At 43.5% G+C, this 24,186-nt stretch overlaps 2 protein-coding genes across 4 annotated transcripts; one reads left to right on the top strand and one right to left on the bottom strand.

Annotated features, from left to right (window-relative positions):
* The first annotated feature begins 323 nt into the window (after nt 1-323).
* Nucleotides 324-11,333, top strand: TRIM25 (tripartite motif containing 25). 3 transcript variants are annotated; one of them, XM_084298280.1, is made up of 10 exons: nt 324-977; nt 1,898-1,993; nt 2,987-3,220; nt 3,759-3,915; nt 4,851-4,955; nt 5,375-5,458; nt 5,905-5,970; nt 6,606-6,632; nt 6,983-7,111; nt 7,778-11,333. In XM_084298280.1, the coding sequence occupies exons 1-10, from the start codon at nt 351-353 to the stop codon at nt 8,308-8,310; spliced, it is 2,058 nt and encodes a 685-aa protein (XP_084154406.1). In that variant the 5' UTR covers nt 324-350; the 3' UTR covers nt 8,311-11,333. The 3 variants fall into 3 exon arrangements, with proteins under 3 accessions (XP_084154406.1, XP_084154408.1, XP_084154407.1); XM_084298282.1 differs by lacking the exon at nt 4,851-4,955; XM_084298281.1 differs by lacking the exon at nt 6,606-6,632.
* Nucleotides 11,334-18,279: 6,946 nt separating this feature from the next.
* On the bottom strand, nt 18,280-22,678 carry LOC311216696 (meteorin-like protein; the record flags this gene model as incomplete). Its single annotated transcript, XM_084298222.1, has 3 exons — nt 18,280-18,596; nt 20,865-20,924; nt 22,345-22,678. 3 exons carry the CDS (start codon nt 22,676-22,678, stop codon nt 18,280-18,282), a joined length of 711 nt encoding a protein of 236 aa, XP_084154348.1.
* Between the last annotated feature and the right edge of the window lie 1,508 nt (nt 22,679-24,186).

Below are 24,186 nucleotides of genomic sequence, written 5' to 3'. Positions count from 1 at the left end.
AAAAAAAAAAAAAAAAAAAAAGAGAGAGAGAGAGGAAATGCATTGAGGTGGTTTCTGCGAGCACACAGCCCTAAGTTGGGTGCATTAACGGGAGCTGCTTCGCCCGTGCTCGGTGTGTAAAACCAGACGGGGCCCTGCTGGGAGCCCCCCGCTGTGTGCCCGCCCCGTACCGGGGGGGTCCCGGAGCCGCTGCCCCCGCTCGCTGCGGCCGGGGGCCGGTCCCGGAGCCGCCGCACCTCCCAGCGAGGCGGGGCCCGGCCACGTCGTTTGCCGGAAAACCTCGGTCCCGAGTTTCGTTTCTGGGCAGCCGAGGAGCGGCGGCGGTGGCTGCGGGTGGCACTGTCGGGACGATGGCGGCGCTGACCCGAGCCGTGTCCGAGCCGAACCTGGCGGCGCTGGAGGAGGATCTGACCTGCTCCATCTGCCTCTCCCTCTTCGACAGCCCCGTGACGGTGCCGTGCGGCCACAACTTCTGCGCCTCCTGCCTGGACCGCACCTGGGCCGAGCTGGAGGCCGGCTTCAGCTGCCCTCAGTGCCGGACCACCTTCCCGGGGCGGCCGCAGCTCCGCAAGAACACGGTGCTGTGCCGGGTGGTGGAGCAGCTGCAGGGCTGCACCGCGGCCGAGGAGCAGCAGAGGCAAGAGGATGAGGATGAGGAAGATGAGGCGGTGGCGGAGGAAGCGGCGTCCCCCGTGTACTGCGACAGCTGCCTGCAGGCTCATGCGGCGCAGACGTGTCTGACCTGCATGGCCTCCTTCTGCGCCGAGCACCTGCGGCCGCACCACGACAGCCCGGCCTTCCGCGACCACCAGCTCTGCCCGCCCGTGCATGACCTGCAGCAGCGCAAGTGCTCGCAGCACAACAAGCTCTTCGAGTTCTTCTGCAAGCAGCATGGCATCTGCATCTGCTCCCTCTGCCTCCTCAGCCACAAGCTGTGTAACGCCAGCCCCCTGCAGCAGGCTAAGGCTGAAGCTGAGGTGAGCGGGGCAGGGGCAGGGGCAGGGTGGCTTGGCTCGGTCCAGGCTGCAAGCCTCCTGCCTGTCTGTCCTTCTGAGGTCTGTCCTCCTGTGTGAGCCTGAGCTCTTCGGAGGCTCTACACACCTCACCCTGCCCTCACCGAGGCGAGGAGAGGGGTCTCCAGGCTGGCGTCGGGGGGTTGGGTGGCCCAGCCTTAAGCCGTGCTGGCTGGTGAGGCTCCTGGTGGGGCTTGGCAGGGAGCCGCTGGCTTACTGAGAGCCTGTAGGCACCGCTCGCTGCTGCTATGTTCTTAGAAAGCGAAGAGCTATAGAAGTAGCCTAGAGCAATCTCAAGCACGTGCTAAGGAAGAGCCAGGAGCAGGTTCTCCAGGGAGCAGCAGGGAAGGAAACCTGGCTTCGAATTGTATAACACAGCTAAAAATCAGAGGGTAGTTGAGGAAAACACTGAAAAGTTAAGTGAGACTCAGTGAGCACCGGTATGGCTTAACTGAAGACAGCTTCCCTGACTTTGCTTAGCAGCATTTTAAACTAAAAGAATAACTGACCAATAAAATTATTGGAGTGAGAGGTGAAGAGCAGTGTTTACCTAGTAAACCTAGTTTTAACTAATGCTCAAAGTCCAGCCTAAGAGATTAAGTAAAGTTTATTTTAAGCACGGGGAACAGCTTTGCTGATGAACAGCCCTTATCAAGAGAGTGACTCAACAATGTCCATCCTGCTGCTGGGAAAGGCGGAGCCGCAGGGAGGGTTCTGGCTTCACAAACCAGGCATGTGCAGGAGAGCATTTTTACATTCCATAAGGTTTAAGGAGCAGTGAGTTTTAAATCAGTAGTACTAAATGCTTACAGTGGTTATGCAGAAGTTTCCATAAATACAGTAACTTCTTTTTCTAAAATCTTATCTGATCTCCTCTACTACAGACAGCACTGAAGAAGAAACTGACAGAGCTGCATAATCACAGTGAAAAAGCTACTCGAGCGATGAACTCTGTGAAAACGAGCCAAACCCAAACTGCTGTAAGTGGGAAACTTCCTGTTCTAAACACTGTCCAGTCGCTTGGTGTATGCTGGCTGCTGAGCATTGTTGATGCTCGTACTCTTGTGACAACAGCTGTAGTATCGAGATTGCATTGCCAGGAGAAGATCTTATTGGGAAGGAACAAAAAAGAGATGTTTTGGCAGAGCCAGGCAGCTCCATGGCAGATGGGAGTAAATGCAGCCACCTTACAAGGGCTTTATTCTTGCATGTGCTGATGTACCCAAGCAGTAACTGGGCTCGAACCCATCCGTTCCTGTGCACCAGAAAGAGTGCATCTGTGTAGCCTAAGCTGAAGCATGAGTGGGCAGTAATAGCTGCCCCCTTGCTGAAATGTGGAATGGCTCTTTCCCATAATTTAACACAGCCTGTCTTTGCTCATACCGAACGATTGGGGTTGTCATGTGCTGGCTGCTGGATCAGGTACATCTCACCTGTACTGTCCTTTCTGGACTGGGTGGTGGGGACCAAGAAACTGCAAAACTGCCAGAGTAGCCCTTCTGTGCTCCTCCAGAACACCTCTTGGAGGATGGGGAATAACTCTGTATTAACTGAAGATGCCACAAAGCACATCGCTGACACAGGAACAACTCCAGCCGTACAAGTGGGTGTGTGGTGTCAAAGCTGGCGAAGGCCTGATACAGTTCCACTTCTTCTAACCGCTAGATGGCACGGCAGGCCTGGCCTCTGCCCAGCAGCCCCCCGGAACAGAGGCTGAGAACTGTCTTGATTTCTTGGGAGTAAATGATTTTTCTTTCCAAACAAAATAGGAATGCATAGCTTTTCTATTGCTAATTTCAAGTAATTAGTTTAGATGTTCCTCAAAGACTTTCATTTTTTGTTTGGTTGGTTTTTGTTCGTTGTTTTTTTGTTTGTTTGTTTTGTTTTGTTTGTTTGTTTTTGTAATAGCAGCAGCACTTTTTCCACAAACTGTTCTTTTGAAACCAGTGTCTATCTGTCCTTGTTTGCTTCAGGAGACAGCTGCCAGAAAGCGAGATTTGATGAGAAACGAGTTTTTGGAAATTAAAGCTTTGATTGAAGAAAAAGAAAACCAGATCTTTAAAGTAATCACAGAAGAAGAAAAAAGAGTTTGCACTAAGTTTGATTACATTTATACTGTTCTGGGAAGTAAGAAGAATGAAATTCAATCTCTCAGAGACCAGATTGAGATGGCACTGACAGAACATGATGACGTTCTGTTTTTAAAGGTAATAAGTCCTCTAGATGCAAATCTAATTCTTCAAGTTTCTAGAATGCAGAATCAAAAAAAACCTGCTGTGGCAGTCCTGCTCTCCAGCCGCTTTATTCAAATGACAATACAATCGTGCAAGAACCTTCTGTAAAAAGGTGTACTGATAAGCACACAAATAACAGTGAAAGAGCACTGGAACAAACTTCTGTCCAGTAAATTGCAGCCCCCTCCCTCACCAGCTTGCCTACCAATACTGCCACAAGCAGAAAGGTCACTGAATGACAGAACCCATCTCTGTGAGGTGTTACATCTCCATACTGCGATGAAGTCTAGTAGATCTTTCTCATTGCTTCAAGTATCAGTTAGAAATTACTGCTTATGGTTTGCTGAGTTGTTGTTGAAAGTTTGCCATGGCTCATGTCTGACTGTCACCTTTGCTTGTTCGCATTTGAGCTGAATGCACAAAACCTACTCCATTTAAAGTAACTTGGTTGTATTTGTCTACATCTGCCACAGAAGGTGGTCTGCATGAGATGTTCCATTTCTCATTTCAGAGAGCAGCAGCACTGCAACGAGCATCAACAAAAGATGTTTTTGTGCCTGTAATTGAAATGGACCAAAACTTGATACATACTGCTTATCAGTCTGCCATTAACCTTAAAGAAACTGTCAAGCTTACAGTGAGTCAGCCTAAGGAGAAAAAAACAGAAGGTATTGTATCACTTAGAGAACTGGCATTTTGTGATTTGTTCCTTTATGCCTTTGAGCTCAAGTGAGAGATATTCTCACTGCAATTGAAATATCATTTAAAAAAAAACAAAACACAACCACAACTAGTGCAGCAAATAGAGCTGGTTAATATAAACTGTCTTCCAACTTCTGTGGTCCTGCATTTCCAAACAAAAACATACAGTCTGCTCTAAAGTATAGGAGAACAAAATGTGCTAGTGTTTCTTTACTCATTACTTACCCAAGTATAGATCACTGGGACACTAAGCCCCTCTGGCACAACTTGGCCTTTATTCCTTAGAGTAATTTACATTTTTATTATGCAGCAGGGTTGGACACAGTCACAGAATCACAGAATGTTATGGATTGGAAGGGACCTTGAAAGATCATCTAGTCCAATCCCCCTTCCAAAGCAGGCACATCTAGATCAGGTCATGCAGGAATGTGTCCAGGCAGGTTTTGAATGTCTCCAGAGAAGGAGACTCCACAACCCCCCTGGGCAGCCTGTTCCAGTGTTCTGTCACTCTCACTGTAAAAAAGTTTCTTCTCATATTTAAGCAGAACCACCCATGTTTCAGCTTGCACCCCTTGTCCTATCATTAGATATCACTCAGAAGACCCTGTCTCTGTCCTCCTCACACTAACCCTTTACATATTTATAAACATTAATAAGTCACCCCTCAGCCTCCTCCAAGCTAAAGAGACCTGGCTCCCTCAGCCTTTCCTCGTAAGGAGATGCTTCACTCCCTTAATCATCTTTATGGCTCTGTGCTGGACTCTCTCAAGCAATTCCCTGTCCTTGAACTGAGGGGCCCAAACTGGACACAATATTCCAGACGTGGTCTCACCAGGGCAGAGTAGAGGGGGAGGAGAACTTCTCTTGACCTACTAACCACGCCACTTCTAATACACCCCAGGATGCCATTGGCCTTCTTGGCCACAAGGGCACAGTGCTGGCTTATGGTCATCCGGCTGTTTACCAGGACCCCCAGGTCCCTTTCCCCTACGCTGGTCTCCAACAGGTCAGTCCCCAACTTATACTCGTGTCTGGATTTGTTCTTGGCCAGATGCAAGACTCTACGCTTGCCCTTGTTACATTTCATTATATACATGTATGATATGTGGATATCAGGATATTCAGGATATGTGGATTTGAGGGGGAGACATAAAACACCCTGGAGTGATTGAACTACCCAATTGTAAAGGCACTAATTGTATAAATGTTGTAGAATGAAACTCTATTTATGGGGTTAAGCAAAAGTATCTTCTGGACTGGGGCTTGGGTAACTTCCATGTAGTTCCGACTTTGCCAAGTATCACTTAAGTTCTAATCACATAAATTCTAATCACATGCCTGAAAAATATGATTGAAAAAATGTCCTTTTTCATGCATAATTGTCCTTGGCAATACAAACCATAATGTAAAATATTGATATTGCAGAGAAACAAACACCTAGGAAAGCTAAGCCCCCTCAAGCAGCTGCACTAAATAGACCCGTTCCTGGGAGAAAGCCAGTTGGACCACGTAAGTACTAAGGAACATCATCCTCTCCTAAGGTTTTGCCATTAAATAAAGAGCTCAAGCAGTACCCAAGAGCTGCTCGCTCTAGTGGGGATGCAGCAATAATCTGTAATGAGCACTTTTGTGTGGGAAGGGGAGGATGTTTTATGCTATTTAGCGATGGATGTCGTGTGAGCTGTAAAGAAGCAAACTGCATGGATACAATGGTGCATTAGCCTCAGCGTGCATGTGTGCTTGTGGTGTTGTCAGCGCAGGCTGTAAAGCAAAGGAGAGCTTCCCTACCCTCTGGTTCTTGCAGTACTTCACTGCCCTTCTGCCTTGCAATGCAATGGAATATTTACTTTTCACTTGTGCAAAATGTCTATGCTTTTTTGATGGATTTGTATGTAATGAATCCTGCTTATTAGCTATTCATGTTCTTTTTTTTTTTTTTTTTTTCCCTTCACAAGAGCGTCCGTACAAAGAAAAAAAACCTTGCCAGGTTCAAGAACCTTTGCAGGAGGAGGCAGATAACCGTAAGTGGTGATTAGCAGTGGCCTTACTTAAACATCTTGCTTAAAGTCTAAGGCTGATGGAGACAGTCTTCGTGGCAGGGTATGCTCAGGTCTTTCAATGCTGTTTTATCCAGTTACTGGTATTCATGTGGCATTCTGGCCTCTTTGGAAGATCTTCCATGTTCTCTTTTTCAACTTGATCTAAGTGTTAAGAAACTAATTCTGTCACTTCCACTGAGCTCCTGACATACAGTCCTTTCTGTTCATGAGTCCTGTGTGGAGAGCGCTCAGAGTGGTTTGCTGTGGATCACTTTACACAGTGGACGAGCAGCTCCTGGTGCTGTACTAACAATTCTGTTCTGAAAAAGAAGCAGCCTACGTGTCTCATGGGAATAGGGTGATTACCACTTCCTCTAACATGTTGCATCCAAAGGTAGAAATTAAGCTCCTTCCAGACTTATGACCCTAAGAAATAGGAGGCAAATAGTAGGTTGTGCTTCACGTGCAGCATTCCAGTATGTGTGTATTTCTGCGTGGCTTCAGCATGCTAGACTGTCAGCTTTATCTACTGCTGTAGCTTCAGAAGAGCCATGACAAGAATATTACAGCTAGCGTGGAGACAACTAACAGATATTTTTTTTTATTTTTTTTTCCAGCGGACAAAAAGTTTTCCATTTCATTTGGTAAGTTCAGACTTGAGGATACTTATTCTAGTTTTCATTGACTACTCTTAAAATGCCAAGTAGATGATCACCGGGATTGGTGTATTAGGCAAAAGTTTAGCTGTTGCCTCTGAGGAGGCTCTTCCTGGTCACTGTGAGAGCTATCAAGTACTGAAAGAAGTTGCCTGGTGGCAATGGGATTTTGAAAACTTTACAAGACAGGGAGCAACCTGAGCTAATATTGAAGTTAGCCTTGCTTGCAGCAAGGAAGCTAGACCAGATAACTCAAGATCCACTCCAGCCTAAGTCTGTGTTAAGCATGCAATGTTTCCTCCCAAGTGGCCAAACTCTCTTTTATTTTGTCAATACAGGAGCACCAAACACGGGAGCACCAAGCACGGCAGCAACAACTGCAGGAGCATCAAAAGCTGCAACTGCGGCTAATACAAAAGATCTTATTAGCAGCTTTCTTCAGAAAGACAGAGAGGAGCTTTTGCAGTGTAAGATATCAACATTACACTATGTAAAGATGAACTTTCTGTGCTTATTGCACTGGTGTTATGTGACCTTTGTAGTTATCTGAAAGTTTTTGAGGGGGCTTAGTTAGCTAGGTTGCCTTTGGGGGGTTATTAACTAGTTGTTACAAGTTAAAGTTTTGAAGGATAAGGAGGAAGAAAGTTTACCTTACTAAACAGTGGTTATTTTGCCAGATGAATCAAAATTAATATTCTGTATTCATGTATTTGCCACAGTGTAATTGAAGTTTTCTTAGTAATGACTTGGGTTTCCCCTCCAAATGACTGCATTAGGGGAACCTAGAAATGCAATGAAACCCACTTGATTTTTCTTTGAAATGAAACGTAGGCTCTTTCACTGCCAGATCAGTAATCTCTCTGTGCAGCCAGTATACATTTGGGTGGCTAGAGAAATTTGTGGGGATGCAGGAAGGAAGGAAGGAAACCTGTCCCTCCCTGTTTGCCTGCTCTGCAACACGGAGCTGCAGTTGAACCCAGCAGCTGTTACTGCAGCCCCAAGAACTGCCTACACTGCAGAGGAGAGCCGAGCAGGGAGATAAAGATGTGTAGGAACATGTGTTGCCTACACAGGACTGTGTAAATAAAACTGCATTGCTCTTTACTACCTTCAACTGATTCATGTCTTTACAGATGCTGCTAACATCACCCTGGATTTCAACACAGCTCATAACAAAGTGCATCTGTCTGAGAGATACACCAAGATGTCTGTCTCAGACACCCCCCTGAATTATAACCACCACCCTCAGCGTTTCACCTATTGTTCCCAAGTGCTGGGGTTCCAGTGCTTCAAGAGAGGCATCCACTACTGGGAAGTAGAACTGCAGCAGAAAAACTTCTGTGCCATTGGCATCTGCTATGGCAGCATGGACCGGGAGGGGCCAGACAGCCGCCTGGGTAGGAACAGCAGTTCTTGGTGTATTGAGTGGTTTAATTCCAAAATTTCAGCCTGGCATAATGATGTTGAAAAGAATTTACCCAATGTGAAGGCTACCAAGATTGGCGTGCTGCTGCACTGCGAGGGAGGGTTTGTAATTTTCTTGGCCGTTGGGGAGAAGCTTAACTTGATTTATAAATTCAAAACCCAGTTTACTGAGGCACTGTACCCTGCCTTCTGGGTATTTTCAAGTGGCACTGTTCTCTCCCTCTGCCAAATGAAAAAGTAAGGTGTGATATCTTAATGTAGTTTGCCTGGGTATTTACATGCAGATAATCATTCCTTGCAGTAACTTATCTTAGTAGCTATAACACGTATTTTACAAATTCATGAGCTATTAACTTGCCTGTCTTAGTCAAAGCAGTCTCAAAAAATGTTTTAAGGTGAAAATCAATTTTTCAGCAGTTTGGAGTATCTGATGATTCTTTGGTCTGAATTGCTAAAACCTTTAGATAGTAATTTAGTAAAATGTGGATGATAGTAAAAAAAACAAAAACACACAGTTAAAGGGTTTGCAAAAACCTTGTCTGTCCTTCCAAAAGCAGTTATCATATGATCTGCTCCTAAAAGGCTGCAGTAGCTGCTGTGGCTTCTGAAGTTTCCTGTAAAGGATCCCCAGATGTAGTTTTCAAGTCTGTAATAGCCTTGAGTCTGGGTAGCAATACATGAGAAAGAAACGAGGAATTCCTTGAGAAATTCAGGTTTCAGGCTTTGAGGTTGGTCTCAGTTTTACCTTAATTCTTTCTCTATATTCAGTCCACTGTCTGTAGTCCAGATTTACAATATACATGTTCTTAGTGTATGATGGCCAATGAGATGCTGCAGAATGAACTATTGAAATCAGTAAATTCAGGTCTTGTGACAGCTATAAAATTAAGTATGACAAATCTCATCAGAATGGAATGCAGATATTTTTAGAGTTGATGGATAAGAAATGGTATCAGAATCACCAGGTAATGAATTGCTGAAGGAAGATGTCCTGCACAGTAGTAGTGTGGATCCTGTAATAATAGAGTTCGTGGGTTGAAGCAATCTGTCTCATGTTCTGACCCAGAATATGCTTTACATTGAAGGCTCTTCAGTGTTTTGTGTGTTGAGGAATTCAGGGAGCCTATTTTTGGCTTGCATAGGAGCATAAATGTGCTGTTCACTTTAGTTTATGACAGGAGACCCTGCTTTCTCTTCCTCATTGTGAGGCAGGATATTCTCTGCTGGCATATTTTTAGTTGCTTAGTTGGTAGAGACTGGATTTCCTACAGTGTGGTTATGTTACTGGGACTCTGATTTGAGGAGCCCAGTACATAGAGAATATTTCCTCTGTGTGTGAAGCCTGCACACAGGGGAGTCTTTCGAAACAGAGAGGGAATTAGCACAAAGGAGAATACACTTCAACCCCCACTGGAATGGATTTCTAATTCTCCTGGTGTTCTTTCCTTTGGGTTGTAGTATGTGTCCAGAAGTCCTCACCATGTGTAGAGGACTGTACCTCTGCATTTCTTAATTACAACTTTAAAAGAATTAGTAGGCAACCATGGTACTTGGATCTCATAGTTATTGGGCCTGTATCTTGGTGACATCTCTGGACTTACCATGCCAGCTCTAATTTCTTGGAGTAGGTCATGAAGAACAGAGAGAATTCCTGGACTCTGATAGGACTGAGAAATAAAACACAAACCTACAGCTGACAGCTTGAAAGGGAATTGTTGGAATGCTCAAAGGAATCTCTGACTACATTTCATATTGATTGAAGTGGGAGACTTATAGGAATTTAGGCTTTGATGTCTCCGTTTACTTGGTTTGTAAACTCTCAGTACATTGTCACAGGTAGCCCAAGTCCAATAGGATGTGTCTATCTGTTTGGCCAGAATGGGATATGAAATTGTTGCTGGATCTAAAAGTGCAATGGCTGTCTTTGGAGTGGTTGTCCTGCCTCAAGGGTCCCAGCCTTCCAAAGCACAGTCAGCACTAAAACTGTCAAATTAAGCAAAACATTTTGAAAGGTGAGGAAGGAGGATGTGTCCTGTTTGAAGCAAAAAGTACACTGAAATACTTTTTTCTGCAGTTCCAGTTTGTCAGCTGTGGGGACATGAGCAGTTTGGTCTGAGAAATCTTGTCCCTTTGGCTGCCTCACCATAGCATAGGGCTGCAGACCCACTCAGTGGGGTGCTGAAAGTGTACGACATCCCCCCTTCATGGCTCTTCACTTCTCAAAGTGCCCCAGCAACTTGTGCAGTGGAGAAACGCCACCTCTTCTCGACTTCTGTTGCTTGCTCTTTGACTTTCAAAGGGGTGTCAGAGTTAACCTTTAAAGTCTTTGGGCTTCTTTAGACATAGTGTGGAGTGACACTCAACAGTTGGACTTAATGATCTCAGAGGTCTTTTCCAACCTAAATGATTCTATGATTCTGTGTTCAAGCTAACAAGAGAAGAGTTCTTACTCTGCCACACTGGATAGGGGTAGATTCTGTAAATGTGACATGGGTGTGTAACATGTTAAGACGTGTTCTGGTTTACTATGGGCAGTGAAACAAGCCTGCCCCTGCACTAGTGATTCCTGTTTGGTTTTGTGCTTTGAATGAATTAAAATAGTAGAATGAGGGTCAGTTAATTTAGAACAAAATGAGAAATGCACAGTTGAGTTGTCACACTTCTGAAAACTGGTATTTCACTTAGTTTCAGAGAATATATCCTTTGCATATATAAAAATGGTGGGGGCAGATATATCATTAGAATAAATTATCAGTTACAGCATGATAAATAACAACTAAAGTTTTTACTCATCCAGTAAGAGTATCAAAGCTGTACTGGTTCGTAAATGAAATGTAGACACGAGCATAAATTTCAATTACACTTCTCTTTTTAATACTGCAAAGAAATTGATTATCCAGTATAGGAAGAGAACTAATTCTGGTGTTAATAAAGCCATGAGTATGTGGAATGATTTGCATACTAATGTGTAAGTGATGGTAACTGGATAAATGCTTGCCCACTGAATGCCCTAATCTGCATTAATCTCTTCTTCCATTAAATAAATCAGTAAAATACTGTAGTTAGAAAAATAAATGCTTATGTAAGTACAAACCTGATGATTGTACTGGTATCAGCTATGTGCTTCAGTATGTACGTTATATGCTATTTGATATAGATGTTTCAGCTAAACAGCCTTGTCAGGGCAGTAGACATGGATTTTATGCCATCTGCTTTACTGTTGTACCTACAAATTTTCTAGAAGATGACTTCTGATCTTTTAAATTTTCAAGTGAATGAACTGATATTTTGAATTCAATAAATATTCTTGGTAAACTCTAACTCGAGGTATTTTGTTCAGTGCTCAAAGTTGAAGTAAGCAGTAAGGGAGGCAGAAATAGATGCTATCGTATGCAAAAGGAGACCAGTTATTTGTACAACTCACTAAGTTACACAAGAAGTAGGGAAGAGAGAAAAGGACAAGAGCTGCATGTGCTGTGGTGTCCTCTGGATTGAGACACGTGCCTGAACTACCTCTGTCTCCATCTGAGCTACACACCCTTTACTAGTAACGGTTTATTCTAGCTGAGGATGGGATGAACATCCCCTCCAACAACCGCACCTGTGGAGACCTTTTCAGGTAAGCAAAAATGCCACTAGTTGGAAGAAGATAACAATTAAGAACTAAGTGTGTGTAGTGGGACAGTTTAAAAAAAACTTAGATGATCTCTAGTATTTTCTTGCTCAAGTGATGCCTGGAAGTGGCAATGGGTGATGATTCAGGTTGGGTATCAGAAGAAGGTTCTTCGCTGAGAAGGCTGTTGGGCACTAGAATGGGCTCCCCAGGGCAGGGGTCATGGCCCCAAGCCTGCCAGAGTTCAAGAAGCATCTGGACAATGCTCTCAGACACAGGGGCTGATTTTTGGGTGGTCCTGTGTGGAGCCAGGAGCTGGACTCAGAGTAGTTCTTGAGGGTCCCTTCCAAATCAGGATATTCTGAGACTCCTAATAGCAGTCAGCAAGGTCAAACTAAAAGGCTTGTGGCTTGCAATCTGCCTTGCCCTGGGACCAATGGAAAGCAGACAGCTCAATAAAGTTTTTAAAATTAGCTAAAACAAAGGCACCTGTAAAACAAGGTACAAATTGACTTTGCCACTTTTTTCTGAATGAGTGTAGCTGATGAAGGTTTCTGGGAATAAATTCTCTGAAGAGTTCCTAGAGAGTCAGTTACGATATTGCTAGATCAGGAGAGGCAGACAGTAGGAATGCTGTAATTCACATTAATAACTAAGGAAAAATACAATCCTCATCTTCCCTTCACTAACTACTTGTCCTATGATGTTCTTGGGATTAAGAGGTCAATTAGGTCTGCCACACTTTGGCCTAAGCTTCCAAAGCTTACACAATTCCAATACAAATAAAGTATCTTGCTCCCGTGTAAACGTGACTGACAACAGCCTGGCTCTGGAACACATACTGAACGTGGAGAAGCCAGCATGCACCTTACTCATAACCAGTCTGTTCTCTTATCTAGTATCGTTTTCTCTTCATTTAGCTTTATGACCTTTTCATAGTAAAAAGAACACAGGAAGGGGACTGCAAATTATCTGGGAACACACATGAACACATCTATCAAGACATTTCTTAATGCTTGTTTCTCTTCCTACATTAAAATAGGACTGGGCTACTGTTCAACTGACTGCTTCCATGCCCAGTTCTGACTCCCTCCCATCTATTCTCACCCCTTCCTGATCCCCTCTCAATGGAGGGGCTGCTACTGCTCAAATAATGTCAGTTAAAAACATGTCATGGTGTGGTCATTGTATGACTCCTATTCAAAGTTCATGTCATTTAGACTTTCATTGGCAGCTATTTTGTCCCATTAAAAAGTTCAAGACAGCAATTTGTGAATCTTGCTCAGCCATGTAGAACTGAGGAAAAAAAGGAGTTATTTCAAAAGTCAATTAATTGTGGTCTGTCACAGTGCTTCTCATTCAGTTTTTTCCAGGCCTTGTCACAGGCTCACATCTGTCAGCCCTGTGTTTCCCAGGCTGCTATCAGATGCCGTTACATTGAAAATAATGGGCTTATTCACACCATTTACTGGACTTCATGTAGTAGACACATTTGTATATCATTTTACGGTGTAACAATTCCATTTACATAAAATAGAGGCAATTATGTGAGCCTGGCCAAAGCACTAAGCAAGGGTGGGAGGAGCGACCATTAAAATAATAAAAGCTAATTGAAAAGAGGCAGATAATTTAGGTGAAAATACCACCGTGAGCAATTCTTGATCCTAAATTAGTTCAACAGAACTTTAAGGATCCAAGTCCAAGTATTATAGATCCAAATATTTTGGATGTGTTTGAAAACATTAAGAAGTTTAATACACAGTGTAAAAAAATAAGTTGTATTTTTTTAGAGTACCAACACTCTATTTCAAAAATCTAGTAGTTCTTCGTGAAGGAAGGAAAGTCTTTTTTCTGCCTTAGGGGCAGTTTTTCCCACAGTTTAGAAGCAGCTTCCAGATTTGTCTGTAAAGGATTGTTGTGTCCTAGGAACCTGATCAGGAATAGCATTGTTGCAAAAATAATCTAGTAGTCAAGTCATACATGTACATTCATTTTACATGAAACTGATACTCAGGCAGTTTAACAATCCTTAATCTTGGCACTGTTACTGGTAATGAAGTCATAATTTGTTTGCAAATTCTCAAGGTCACGGTGAAGAGGGCTGCTGCTCTATGGCATGCTGCAATGACAGGTTTGATGGCATACCTGGAGCCCCTTTATTCCTTGTTGGCCCCTGATTCATTTCAGGTACTTGTCTCTGTACTAATTCCTTGAAGACAGAGCTATGGCTTTCTCAGACACTAAGAGAATTATATACCCTGAGGCAAAATTATAAATATGGTATGACTATTAATTACAAGAGCATTCACTATGTATCTCCAACGTACCGCTGCACTGTAGCAAAGCCAAAACACATCACTTTGGAATAAAAAAAGCGTTTACAAAAAAAAAAAAAGTACTCTCGATTCTGATTCTTCACGAGTATTTTGGAAGCCTTGCTAAATTTCAGCAGAATGGGATTAGAACCATTAAAAAGCGGGAAAAGATGGAGTCTTGGTAAAGGTCAGAAAAAGAGTGAAAAAAAAAATACTCCTCTTCCATGCTGAAGTTAAGCCTAAAGATCTCAGTGGAGAACGAGCTCTGAAGGGAGGTGCTAAAACCTAGGATGTCAGATAGAAAACACATGCTGCTTTCTCAAAGCCATTTTCACTGTCCAGCTGCGAACAAGTGCTAGTGATTCTGAACTGAGTTAATTCTGCAACGTGTTCAGGAGTGTCTCCCTTAATCCTTCTCATCCCTAGCCATCTAAAACTGCTTTAAAATACAGACTCTCACTGACAACGGAAGGCATTAGGTATGTGAGTCAGGTAAAGCTCAGCATAAACCCAGATTTCAACCCAGAACTTTGACATGCAGCTCCTGGGCCTTCTCACTACAACTCCTGACCCCTCTGAAAGCCACAGCTTTGCCATTTCACTGTGACATTTTACTTTGTTACACCAACAGGGTTCTTACACTTCTGTTTGAGACAAGTTGAGTTTACAGTTCAGCTAAAAATATTGAAACGTTTACCTTTAAAGTACTAATAGAATTGGAGAAAGGGAGTGAATGAGTCACTGCTCTAACAAAAAGTCTGAGCCTGTAGTCATGCAATTAATTTCCTACAGAACAGTGTGTTGATAATTCAGTGCACTTGAAACTACGCAGAAAACGCAAAGGTAGACATAAGGAAAAGACCAGCTGCATTCAAAAAGGGCCAAATTCACTTGGGTGTAAGCCAGCCAAGCCACGTTCAAATCAGACGAGAAAACTTAGCCCCCACTATCTATTCACAAACTTCTACTTCATAGTGTTGGTCCAGTCATTCACCAACTCATTAGAGATTCTTACAGCTCTTTTTTGTCTTTCAATGAAGTGAGGAAACATCCTGTCTATCTTTTGATTCTCAATCTACACATCGGGCACGAATCCAGCAAAGAACAAATGATTAAGTGCACAAAGACCCCACTGCTTTATGAAATGTTACAGAGCAGAAGGATTATGGAAAAGGCTTCACTTCCTTCCTGGAAGAGGCCGAGAGACTTAAGCCTGCAATGCTAAAGGGGAAAATGTTCAACAGGCTTTCCTCAATAAAAATATTTCACTGGGTTAAATTTAATCACAGTAAAGAAAGAACATCACGTGTTTGCTTGCAGTTGCTCACAAATGGGTTGAGCATAACTTACCCCCCCTTCCCCATAGTCCATCTAGCTCAGATCACAGGGCTTGCACTAATGAGAGCAGGCACCCAAATCCCACCAATAATTGCCTCGTGCTGCCTCAGCCCTCCACTTATGAAACAAGTGATATTATTTCACTTCAGATCCAATTTTCCTACACCTCTAGTTGGAGAAACTGATCCCTAAAGCTCAAAAGAAACAGTTGTATTAGGCTTCTGGCACCCTTACTTTGTTTTTAGGTATTCCCTTATTCCCTGAAGGTTCCCTATGCCCTTGTAATGCTGCCCGGCCTTTGTTTACCCACCACCAACGCAGCCATAATGTCAGAAAACCACAGGAAAGGAAGGTTTCCATTCTTTACTACTAGGGATCCCTGGTTATATTCACTTATTTTTAAAACTCTCTGCTGGGTGCAGTACAGACTGCTTGCATAATTTATTTTCTTTCACTCTTTCCAACTTCTTGCTGCCTGATAAGACCATAATGCATACATAACTGCAACTGTTGGCTCCTGTTATACACAAGCTAACTCAACAAGAAAGAGTATTCCCTTTACCTTTTATTCTGCTACACCTAAGAAACTGTAGCTAGAAACTGTAACACAGGATGCAAGGGAAACAAACATTGCTTGCTGCCCTGTGTAACTAAGAAACTGCACTGTATTACCTTAGGCTGACAGTTTAAACCACCAGGAGACAAAATTAAAATGTCCTGCTTGTTGTTACAGCTCCTTGTTCCAATAATGGTTGCCCATCCTGTATAAGGATAATAATCTTAATAAAGTTACTGAAATTAAGTAGTGTGTAACCTGATCTTATATTGCTCTTCAAATACATCCCTGCTCTTCCACTGATTCTGATTTTCCACCTTTTCCAGCTTTATCCCACTGTTACTCACGCCTATTATCTTGACATTCTGTCTTGAAGTTGGAAGAAATTTGGACCTAGGGTAAAGAACTGAAGCACTATGGATTTTATGAGTGTTGGCACTTCACATATCACAGAAATTCTCTCTTAAATATTCATATACTTGTTCATCTTTCTAACTGCATTTTTGTCTGGTCTTTGCTTCCGAATCTTTTCCTATAGAGAAAAACATTTGGCTCCCTCAATGGACTATTTTCCAAGAATGGTCTGAGCACTTTGAAGTAACTTTCACCTAGTTTCCTTTTTTTTTTTTTTTTTTTTTTCCCCCAGCTCTTCTCTTTCACTTTCCTATCTATTGTTTGTTTTCCCATTTGCTAGCAAAGTGGTAAGGAAGGCCCCTAGGGGAAGAACAATGCGATGCTTTTACTTTCTTTTTTGTTCTTTCAGAGTATTTGTTTAAAATCTGAAACAAATTCAAACTAAAAGATTTTCCTCTGCCAAAGCTTTTTGTCCCAGCACTTGGAAACATTTGGGTATCTCTCTACAAGTTACTGGTGTCACAATAGCGATCTCAACTCCATGCAATGTATGGAGACTACAGTGAAACAGAATTAATATATTCAACATCCACAAGCTCTAGTAATCTCTTCATTATGGATCACTGATTGCAGGAATTTCGTGTTACTCATTACAATGCAGACAAGCCTGCATAGCTGTGGATTAAATCACCAGATCACATGCACTTCAGAAGTATGTACCTTGTATGATATTTCACATCACACTGGGTTATTTCAGGTTTTCAACCAATTGTTAACTGAAGTACCTATTTGTTGGAAAAAGAACACATTGTTTCAAAGGGACAATGCTCCATGAAAGCTAATATTAATTATAGTATTGATACTATTGAGAAATCACTAAGGACCCTTTAAAATGAAAAAAACAAAACAAAACAAAAAACAACACACACAACAAAAACCACAACACACACATTTGCTATGTACAAATATAGCAAATATACAAAACAAGAAATGCAGTACCTAAGTTCCTCTAATCTATACCAAGACAGAGATATCTCTCACATTTTCTCTCACATCTACAGTGCAAATACCAAAGAGTACCCCATTTAAAATCTCAGATGTAGCAGTGATCTCCAGCTCTCAAAACCATGTACTTGGATACCCCTGTATATCCGCTAATACTTTCCAAGAGCCAATTCTCTTAGCTCTTTCCTATTCTGCACTCAACAATAACTAGAGCTAGCTGTAGATCCAGTACTATGAAAACCTAGCATTACGTTCCAATGCAGACAATGCTACGACCTAAACTTCTGATTATTTCAATGCATTTCTTGAAGAGCTTTCCTCATCTGGTAATGATACCAGTCCATATGAGCTTAGTGCTGTATCTCTCATTGGTCATGTGAAACAAAATCAGATACTATCAATTATGCTGAAATCAACAGAGAACTGTGGAATTACATCAGCTGTGATCCTGCCCCAGAGGGTTAGTTAATGTTTCTACTAACATACAGAAGGGGAAAAAAATGGCAAACCTACCAATTGTTTGAAGGTTTAGTAACAAATGCTAACTATGGTTTTAGCTATAATCATAGGAATGTGGAAATGATGAAGTGGTGAGACGCCCAGAAACGATCTCGTAGTTAAGAAGATAAATAGGAATCAAATGGAAGGGAAATCAACTGGAGATGGGTGAAGAGAGGAAAAAAAATAGAGAAAAAGCACATAGTAAGTGCCCAGAGTAAAGATGGAGAGAATATCTTAATACTGAGCACTAGCTGCCTTCTAACTACAAAACAAAGATAACCTTTTCAAAATTCACAGTTATTTTTTTGAGGCAAATAAGATTTGAAGAGGGAGAAAGTAATACAACCCAGTTTATGGATTAGTGGTCAAAGTTTACAGGGCTCACAGAGCCATTATCTCCAAGAAATTCTCCAGGCTCCTGTTTTGGTGAAATTCTTAGCTTTAGCCCTTGGTTTTAATGCTGTTTCAGATTCAGTATCCAAAAACAGGGCTGAACTTTTTCAACTCTCATGTCCTGTGTTACTCCTGTCAATTGAGCTGAAACTCGCATGGGTTGGCTCTTCTTTCTCTGGCAGCATGGTAAATGAAACTGAAATCTTTAAACCGAGGAGCACAGCCCAACCAGGCTTCGCCAAAATGTTCATTTCCAGTGAAAAGAAAATCTCCAGCTCCCTTCTTCACCTTGCACTGTAGCAGGGTTCGTATAGGGCCTCGCCATTCACCACTTGCTTCATCCTGCTGGAAAATTCTGTTTTTCTGTCTGTAGACTTTCTGGACGTTGACATCAACCTGTGACATGTGGTTCTCAGAATCGTGGGAAACATTTCGGATAGATCCTTTCACCACTAAATGTGAAGAAGACAGGAGTTGGTTATGGAGCAGCAGGTAAGTAGCTCATGCATAAGGAGCTCACTGAATAAAATAATTGGAGAAATAAATCTGTTGCATGGCTCGCACTGCAACCACCTATAGGCAGACACATTTCTGAGCATACATTGCTTCCTGTACAAAGGACGGTCCAAAGTCCGACACAAACAGTGCTATGTGCTTGTAAGCATGCTTTATAACTGCTCAAATCGACTATGCTTGCCAAGAAACGTATAACTTGTTTGATAATGCAAATCAGCAGTAAAGAATAAAAAGCACAGGAAAAGAGGTCAGCTCAGGGATTCGGTTTATGTTCCAAGTCAAAGACTGTCACAGACTAACTCCTTCCTGTCTCCACAGGACTCTCAGTTTTCTTCTTTGACAGCAGTAAAATAAATTGATTTAAGAAGAATTAGAATATGACTCGATTGGGAAAAATAAGAGCTTGTTAAACACTTTTCATTTAAATGTTCGAGGTTTCTTCCCTCAAAAGAAAACATTATCCATCCAGAAAAAGATACTTTCAAAGTCAATGAACAGCATGCAGAACTCTTCAAGTGACTTTATTTGAATCCCTATTTAAAATCACATAGATTCATGTACCTCTTTCTCCCAAAACAATCCCATTTGGGCTTTGTGCAACTGAGGGGTTGTCAATGAAACTGGAACTTTGCCATACTTCTGCCACAAACTCTTCCATTCAGGTACAGAGAACTCGACAACAGATGAAACAGAAAGAACGTATTTCTGAAATTTCCAAGACCTTCCTATCTAACTCAATTTCCAAGGGAATCCAGGATTTTGTGTAACAGATGTCTCTGCTCTCCATCTCTCTCTCTGTGTAATAATTTTTAATCAGATGCATCCAGGTCTATTGACAAGCTATAATGCACTTGTTCCTGGTGCTCCAAGTTGCTCCTGCACTGCTCAGGGCCTAGTGACAGAAGACCTCCATCCTGAGATTAACTATAAAGCCCCTATTCACTCCCAGTGTCATTTACACTTTCATTAGCAGCTATTTTCTCTAATCAAAAAAGTTGATGATAGCGATTTGTGAGCTCAGGGCAAGGAAGTCAGGCCATAAATAGAGTCAGTTCAAAGGGCTATTTCTTCTGGTCTGTTGCTGCTCTAAGTGTAAATGCTCCCCATTGTGCTCTGGGCCTCCACATCTGTCAGTCTCTGGTTTTTCAGGCAGTACAGGGGAGAGTGCCTTGCATGGGAACTGATAACTTCATCAAGTAGAAACAATGGGACAGATTGCATCAATTAATTTAGATGAAGAAACATTACCAGCTAAGGAGCACTATTTAAGGGAAGTATGCTCTGTGCTCTGGTTTTGTGTTAGCACAATGATGTTGGGGTGTGAGAAAATTATCTGTAGTGTTTGAAGCACAGCAATCTCTAGGAAGAAGTAGGAAAGCAGTTGTTTCGTGTTTTCTTTTAAACACTGAAAAGAAATACAGCTAGGGACTATATTTACACCTGTTCATAGGCACATTTACAGCAATACAACTGTGGCCATGTGGAGATACAGCTCTACAGCTTCATCTTTCGGACTTCTGTCTCTAAGAGGCACAAATTTTAATGTGTAAAATTATGGGAATAAAACAAATAGCAATCCACGGGGAAAAAAAAAAGAAAAAAGATAGCGATATTGCAATTGAAGTAAAGAAAATAGGAAGAGTTTTTAATGTACCACCAAATCAGCATTTTAACTGCTTTGTTTTCTCATCAAGCCTGAAACTGAAACAGTATGTCACTGAAGGAAGTTGAAATCACCTGAAATCCTTAGCTAAACTACAAACAACTCACTACTTTTGTAGAAAGAGAACTAGGAAGTGTGCAAATTGTGAGGAAAAAGAAAGGACATATTCATCATCTGGGAAAAAATAGATTAAGGGAATAAAAAGGAATGTAAATAGGATGCATAATTTGTGCATATGTGTGTTATCTACAGGCATGTGACTTTGTTATATGTGAGAGTCAGCAGTACACTTGTGAGAATTACTTTTAGCTCAGTTTTAGATCACAACCTTTCTGCCTGCAGGAAATGAGGACCTTGAAAGGAAGCTTCTCCCTTTCAGGTTTCATTCCCCTCCCCCAGTTCAAGTTGTTTTTCACAAAGATATTTTCCTTCTCAGATCAGAGTGCATAGTCATGTCATTACTTTAAGAAATCAATCAAATAAATCCAAATAATCAATATATATTTATAAAGTCAGAATGACTTCTCTTTAGTCAGCTTACCAAAATCACTGCTGCAAATAGCCATAAGAAGTTCCACATTGTCACAAGGACGGCACATAGCTTTAAAAAAAAAAAAAAAAAAAAGCCAGTCAGTTACAATACAATACTATGCCTCATTTCTAAAGGGGTTGACATTGACACGTGAGAGGAAATAGGGCAGAGGTACTAGTTTAAAGAGCATTATGATCAGACAAAACAAAATTCTTGTTACGCAAACACAACCAAAACAATGAAATAAGCACAGAGGATTTCTAATAGTCATTGAGTGACAACGTGGCCTGACAGCCTATAATCCCTTTAACAACTCATCAAACATGCAAAAGATATAGCAGAAAACATGAGCACCTGGCACATTGCTACCCTCCACCATTTTTGAAACAAGGAAAAAAAAATAGGCATCTATGCATGAACTGGGTCCTATGATGACTTCAAACAACACTTAGCTCCACAGTCAAGGAACACTCTGGTATCGCTTACTGAAACAACATTAGCAATCCAGCATGGATGTGGTTGAATTTTAGTTATCCATACACGCATTAGATATCCTGCTTGTTATTGAAAGCTCCTGTATCAAGTATTGAGCAGTCAGGCCAATAAGCACTCCCTAAAATAAGTGTGTTCCTCAAGTTAATGCCACAAAGCTCTAGCAAACAGCAAAGCCATGCGAAGCAGTGGCCTGAACAGGTTAACAAAAGGGATATGACAGTCCAGAAGTGCTATGGTTGCTCTTTTATTTATTATTTCCCTATTTTACAGGGCAGTTCCTTACTATTGTAACGTGGCTTGAACACTCCCCTTATTTATCTGCCCTTGGTTATCAGGTTTGACTTAGATATTATCTACTGGGGACAGTGAGGACACAATGGCAGCAGTACGTGGGTCCCAACCTTTTAGAACCTGAATTGAACTGAGCCCTCTTCATACATAAATGGGGGGGGGGGGGGGGGAGGAGGGCACAGATGCACATAAATGTTATTGAGTGCAAGATTTGTTTGTTTACGAACAGGAACAAGAAAGAAAGGTAAATGAAATTTCAAGCAACTTAGGTGTTTTTAAAAGACTGAATTTTCAGTGACCATCTTGGGGAGACCTTAGGTTCTTAATGAATTTAAACCTCTCCTAAATATGGTATTTCGACTCCTAAACCACACAGATGCTCTCTGTGACAGTACCTCCCAGGGGATGGAGTCACCCTGATTGCTCTGCATATATCCACGGCCAAGCTAGCTGCTAAAGGAGGGACTGAGTTTCTCTTTATAATGCAGTATTTGCTCCTGTGCCTACTGGATGCCCCTGACAACGGAAATCTGAACACAAATAACTGGTTATACTGCACCCCTGTAACACTGTCCATGAGCTGGCAGAAGGATTTCCCTTGCCATGACAAACCCCTTCATCCAAACCAGCTTCCATCACTAGATACAGGTGCTATCTTGGATCCACCCCGACAACAGAGCCCTGAAGCAGACCCTTCTCTTACCTTTGACCAGTGTCATCTTTTTGAAGTCAGGGCCAGCAGCACTCTGGTTGCCCAGCAGCTCATACTGGAAGCTGGCCGTCCGGCGGCTGATGTCCCTCTGCGGGCTGGCCTGCAGGAAGAGGGCCACTCGTTGTGGTGTGTGGGCGCTGAAGCAAGACACTTGGTGGGGTCGAGCCCCTCCTGCCTCGCTTACCACCAGATGCAGCTGCCCAGCACGTTCCACGTAGATGCTGGCACCCTGGAAGTCGCTGGCTGGCTTGATGCAGACGGTGGTGTGCTTGGCACTGGACAGGTTGGGCTCCAGAACGACACGCAGGGCTCGTGCTGGGTACATCCATTCCAGGGAGCCCTTGGTGCAGCGCAGGTGGACTTGCTCCACCGCACGGGAGCGGGGCTCCCAGCTCAAACCACTGCCAAGACAACACCATCAGTCCATCACTAACGATATCCACAGCACAGGTGGAATATCCAGCAGTTACCGCCCAGAGGTAAGGGTGGTGTCTGTGCAGCTAATGCCCTCCAGCTGTGTCTTTCCTCCCTGGCCTCTGAGGACCTGCTGCAGGTGCAGCCCCAGTGCCACGGGACCGCTCGCACCTGGTGCTGCACCGGCTGCAGAAAGGAGCCTCAGCCCCCTATGCCCAACCACAGGTCCACACCTGGATATCTGCAGCATCCAGAAAAATATTAAATTCCCTCCGTGAAACAGCAGCAAAAGCTTGGTGTGCGGTAGGTCTTTCTAATCTCTCTGGAAAATCCCACCTGGGGGCAGGTGAGAGCATGGACTCGCAGTAGGAGCTGCACAACTCGTGGCGTTGTGTCTGAAAATCAGATTTAAAAGCCTACATTTTAAAGTTTTGTTTTTAATTTATTATTATTTTTTAATGCTGCTGGCAAGAACTCATCAAGAAAAATGGTTTTATCGGAAGCAGGCTGAGCACCAAGCCGGTGCAATTTCGCTGCCTTCAGGAGAGTTACTTCTGGCTGTACCGCTCTCAAAAACCCCTCCAGCAGCAGCCCTGACCGAAGGGCACCGACCACGCCAGGCGCTGTCCCCTCGGTGAGGGCTCCGCCAAGCATCCTCCTGCCGAAACGCCGGCGCTGAACCCTCTGGCGGGGCAGAGCCGAGGCTCGCAGCTGACTCTCGCCACACGGGGCCGGGGCCGTTCCCGCCGCTGCCCCCCCGGCCCGGCCCTGAGGCGAACCCCGGGGCCGCGGGCTCCAACCTGCCCCTGCCCCTACCTGCCCCTGCCCCTCTCCTACCTGCCCCTCCAGCTGCAGTAGTCGGCGGCACCCGGCTGCTGCCCGCCGGCCGCCAGCAGCACCAGCAGCAGGGCCGGGAGGAGGCCCCGCTCCGCCTCCATGGCAGCCCGGCCGGCACCCCCGGCGGACAGACGGCGCGGCCGGGCCGGGCAGGGCTCTAGGGGCGGCCGGGGGGCGACAAGGGGGGGGTCCCGGGGCCCCGCCACCGCCCCCGGCCCCGCCGCGAGCACCCCCGAGCGGCCGCAGCGCCCCGTGCGGGACTGGCGGCGGTGCAACAAGGGCAGATTTGTCTTGCAAGTATCTTAACGCCATCAATAACAGCTTCTGAGCGCATTCCAGGAACAAACACAAGTCGTGTCACTGTAATCAAAGCAAACAGCGAATGATTGATGGAGATTCAAGAGTTTAACTCCTGCTTTCATTATTACCTTTCAGGGGTCCGCGCACAAGAAAGGGTGAGGGCCTGTGATTATCATACCAAAAGGCAGGCCGGGCCTGCCAGTAATTAGATTTCTATATGCATTGCACTTTCCATATTTTCAATGAACGACATGGGGAGCTGCTCTTTTGCAGGTCTGAGAG

Source organism: Netta rufina (genome assembly GCF_964035555.1).
Source record: "Netta rufina genome assembly, chromosome: 19".
Taxonomy (NCBI): Eukaryota; Metazoa; Chordata; class Aves; order Anseriformes; family Anatidae; genus Netta; species Netta rufina.
Note: the sequence above shows the minus strand (reverse complement) of the source record. Positions and strands in the feature narration are given on the sequence as shown.

Coding starts and splice junctions, on each gene's coding strand:
- TRIM25 (XM_084298280.1), top strand. CDS start 351: ATGGCGGCGCTGACCCGAGCCGTGTCCGAGCCGAACCTGGCGGCGCTG. Junction 978..1,897: donor AGGCTAAGGCTGAAGCTGAG/GTGAGCGGGGCA, acceptor CCTCTACTACAG/ACAGCACTGAAGAAGAAACT. Junction 1,994..2,986: donor CGAGCCAAACCCAAACTGCT/GTAAGTGGGAAA, acceptor TGTTTGCTTCAG/GAGACAGCTGCCAGAAAGCG.